The 4,210-nt window shown below is 40.3% G+C and overlaps 1 protein-coding gene across 1 annotated transcript; it reads right to left on the reverse strand.

The window, feature by feature from the left end:
• LOC105161325 (pentatricopeptide repeat-containing protein At1g07740, mitochondrial) lies at nt 1,461-3,716 on the reverse strand. The gene has a single exon (XM_011078972.2). The coding sequence runs from the start codon at nt 3,302-3,304 to the stop codon at nt 1,805-1,807; it is 1,500 nt and encodes a 499-aa protein (XP_011077274.1). The 5' UTR covers nt 3,305-3,716; the 3' UTR covers nt 1,461-1,804.

The raw sequence follows: 4,210 nt of genomic DNA on the forward strand, positions 1-4,210 counted from the left end.
TGGCCTGCCTCAGGCTTCTCCTCAGACCTCTTCCAAAATGAGGCGGAGTAGGGCCCGTCTTTTTGGAAGTTGCCTCTGAGGGATCATCACACCCAAGGATTTTCTGAAGAAAATGTAAGGAGTCACTAGAGGAACACAATTTTCTAAAATAAATGAACTTCAAGAAGAGAAGGAGGAAATACTTACAGAGAAGGATGGAAGCTGTAATGGATGCCTTGGTGCTCTGAAGAAGAGTGGTGAGAGGAGGGAAGAAGATTACTGAAGAAGGCGTTTTTCCCACGTTTTCAATAACCACCCGACTAAGAGGCAGTTACCCAGCTCGTGGAAAAGAAGCCTCCAAATGTGCGTGCTGCAGTTATCTCGAGGACGCGCCTTTTTTCCATCATTATAGACGTCAGACCACCCTGCCAAAAGGCTACTACTTCGTTTTCCAACGAGGATGAGGTTGCAACAACTAAAAAGAGGCGTAGATAGGGGGATCCGCCCTTCCCTAAATACCAAGGTCTTCCATTTGAGAAAGGAGAGGATGCCTCCCTCCCTTGCCCCTAATTAAGAAACAAGATTTCCTAATCTAAGGATGAAAAGGGCACCCATTATTCTTAGAGTGGGGGAACTAAATGATAGGCATGGCCTAAAAGAGATTGGCCCAAAATGAAGTATCAAGCCCAGGAGAAGGTCTATCAACCCATGAAGAAGGCAGCCCATTCGAATCACTATGCCCAGCCCATGAAAGGGACCTCCTACGACCCCACTAAGCCTATCAAGAAGGTCCATCTAGCTCAACCCAAAGGGCCCCTCCCTGCACCAAAGTCCAGTCAAAAAAGGAAGCCAACTTTGTCATATTTGTCCCAAAGGAAGAGCCCAATTTGGAGGCCCCCAAAGCTAACCGATAGGAAGGAAGGTGCCTTCAAGAGGAGGGGCTCTTCATACTGAAGGACTCTTCACCAAGTAGTAGATTGCACGAGGAAAGAGCCCCCTGCATTCAGAGGCTTGATTCTCAAGCTACATCCTATGTACAAGATCCCACCTTTCTCGCTAAAGCTGACGGATTCCCCTCGGTCGGACTCCTATTGCTGATGAACTTCTCCTCTATAAATAAAGGGAGTACCTCCAACAAACCCCCCGGCTGACAGATTCGAGAACTTTTTTCTTGCTGCTATTTTGTTGCTCCAAAATCTTGCTCTTGCATACGAAATTCTTAACTTTATCATAATTTATCATTATCATTCCTTCTTATTTTATCTACTCTTAAATTCGAGACTAACTTAAGCATTAGAATGCTAACCCTTTCTTTTGCAGGTCCTTCTTCTCAGGAATTCTTATTCATGTGGCCTAAATTCATTTAAAAAATCCAAGAACTCTGGACTCGTGCTAAAATCGCACGCATCACAAATATACACTAATTTTACCTACCTTTCGTAATTTAGTGTGTGAAAATGTGGTTATATGCATACTTAGTAAGTGTTAAAGTGTATTTAATTCTTATATATATCAATATAAAATAAGATAAATTCCTGCATCAAAACTTATGTAACAAGCATCAACACGATATACATTTCATTTTCCCATATCATTACTCAGAATCTCTCTTCCAAACTATGGTAATAACATTCCCCGTGAACCTTCTCCAACGTCTATCGACACTCTACAACTTCTTGTTTTCTCATACCCAATTAATCACGTGTTACTTCTTCAATCATATACCAACCACATCGCGAGAGCGCCGTAACTATATGTTATTTGCTAGGGACACTGAACCTGGCTGAAGCTATAATTTCCAGTTCATACTCCAGCCAGAAACACATCAACTGGACGAAAGAACAGCCGATGACAGTCCAAATCCCCACTCATTTTTCTCTTCATAACAAAGAACATCAGCCAAACACCTTGTAACAAATTTATCATCTATACAGGTTTCTCTAAGTAGGATTTCCCATGAGTCGGAATCTAAACTTATCTTTCTCTTTTTCATCTCCTCCAAAATAAAACTCGCATCATCTATTTTTGCATTCTTACCCAACCCAATAAACAGAGAACAGAAAGTTTCAGTTCGAGGAAAATGTCCACTATTTAGCATTGCATTCAAGACGTTTAAACCTCCCACGAAATCCTGAACTTTGCAGAAACCATCAACCACCATCCTGTAAGTGGCAGCATTAGGCTTGCAGCCCTTAACTTGCATATCAACCAATACTTTATACGCCTCCGAAACTGCACCTACTTTACAGAAATGATCAATCAGTATATTATACATAACCACATCTGGTTTGATCCGCCTTTTTTTCATCTCAGCAAGCAAACCTTTTGCTTCATCTATTAATCCTCTCCTTGCAAGGTCAGTCATCAAAACACCATAATTCACAAGCTGCACTTTGCACCCCTGGTACTCCATATCAAACATCATTTTCTTCGCTTCCTTAAAGTTTCCTGAAGCACATAAACCTTCCATTAACAAAGAATAAGTCACTGCATTGCCTCGCTTCCCCTTCCTCCACATATCCTCAAGAAATCGTTTGGCCTCATCCACATCACCCCTTTTGCATAAAAACCCAATCTGAGAATTGTAAGTCACAACTGTAGGCTCCACCTCTCTTTCAAGCATTTCATCAAATATTTTCCTCGCCTTCTCCCAGTCGCCCTTCTCCAGCCACATTTTGACCATAATATTGAACGAAACCGAATTCAACTTGAATCCCATCTTGGGACCCTGCTCAAATAACTCAGTAGCCTCACAAACTCGTCCACTATCAACTAAAACATTCAAAATCGTGTTAAAAGATTGCACCGTACGCACACAGTTGAATGACCTTCCTATCTCACGGAAAACCTCGACAGCCTTGTCAATCAAATTGGCTTTTCCATAATGCCGAATCAAGCCAACAAACAGAGATTCCCCGCATTTGATATCACTCGTCTTAAGGAAATCCAAAACCACTTCGATGTCCTCAAATTTTCTGGCACGAGCAAGTTTGTAGATGAGAGAAGCATAAGAAGGATAGTCATGTTTGTAGCCCAACTCATAGTAATCGTGGAAAATAGTGAGAAATTCGTCGGGGTCTCGGCACTGCTTGAGATGATCAAGAAATGCGATGGATGTCCGATGTTGGCTTCTCGTGGGCTTGTGAGGGCGTGATTTTGAACTGGCGTCAAGAACCTTGTAAGTTTGTTTCGTACTAAAAGGTCTGCTTTGGAAGGGGCAGGCGCAGATTGCTCCAGCCATCCAGAACAGTCTCACCGCACCTTGAAGACTTCGGAGTCCCACATAACGCCGAAACCTCCGGATTTCAGATATCGGATAGCTCATCAATGGCAGCTGTACCTAAAACAGCTTGAACTAAACGACTGAGTTTTCATTAGTACAAGATGGAACCGGCGGTTGGCATCTCTTAGGGCAGCACCGCTCACCCTCTCCAACCCGCAGCAGCGCCAGCCCCGCCGCAAGATCCTTTAGCTGTGCCAGCAGCTCCGTCTCGTTCTCCTTAATCCTCGCTACAAAATTGAATAAAACAAACAAAAAAACCCTTCTCAATTAACACAAAAATAGGTGCTAAACAGATCCATTTTTTTTTTTCAATTTTGTAGCCATGAATTCTTCATTTCCATATCGAATTTCTTCTTTTCTATGTGTTCCAGAGGGGAGTTAGGTTTCAGGAGTTGGCGGAACAGAAGAGAAGAGAGAATCCAATTATTGGGATTATTCTCTCCACATATGGTTTTCTCTTTGGGCTCTACTCCATTATAATTGCACTTCGGCTTGATGACTTGAAGCCCAGTTCTGAACATAGAATTCTCTTAATGAGACAAATTTTAGTAAATTACATCTACATCCCTAAAATTAGATCAAATTACATAAACATTCTTATTTTTTATAAAATTATAGCTATAAACTCTAAAGAATGTTAGTGTAATATTATTTATAGGGTGTTTGTATAAACTTTAACTTTAAATAGAAGATGTAATTGTGATTACTAACTATAATTTTAGAAAACGTAGCTGTAATTTTGTTAAACATAAGAAATATTTGTATATTTTGATATAATTTCAGAGAGTGTTAATATAATTTATTTTTTTTGTTTAAAATTTTTTTTTTGGTTGTTTCCTCACCTAAGTATTAAACCAATTATTTTTTCTTTTAAAAATACTACATAAAATATTTACTGATGACATCCTGAAAAATATTGTTATCGACGCCATTAAATATCTGAAACTT

The sequence above is a fragment of the Sesamum indicum genome, linkage group LG4 (genome assembly GCF_000512975.1).
Source record: "Sesamum indicum cultivar Zhongzhi No. 13 linkage group LG4, S_indicum_v1.0, whole genome shotgun sequence".
NCBI lineage: Eukaryota > Viridiplantae > Streptophyta > Magnoliopsida > Lamiales > Pedaliaceae > Sesamum > Sesamum indicum.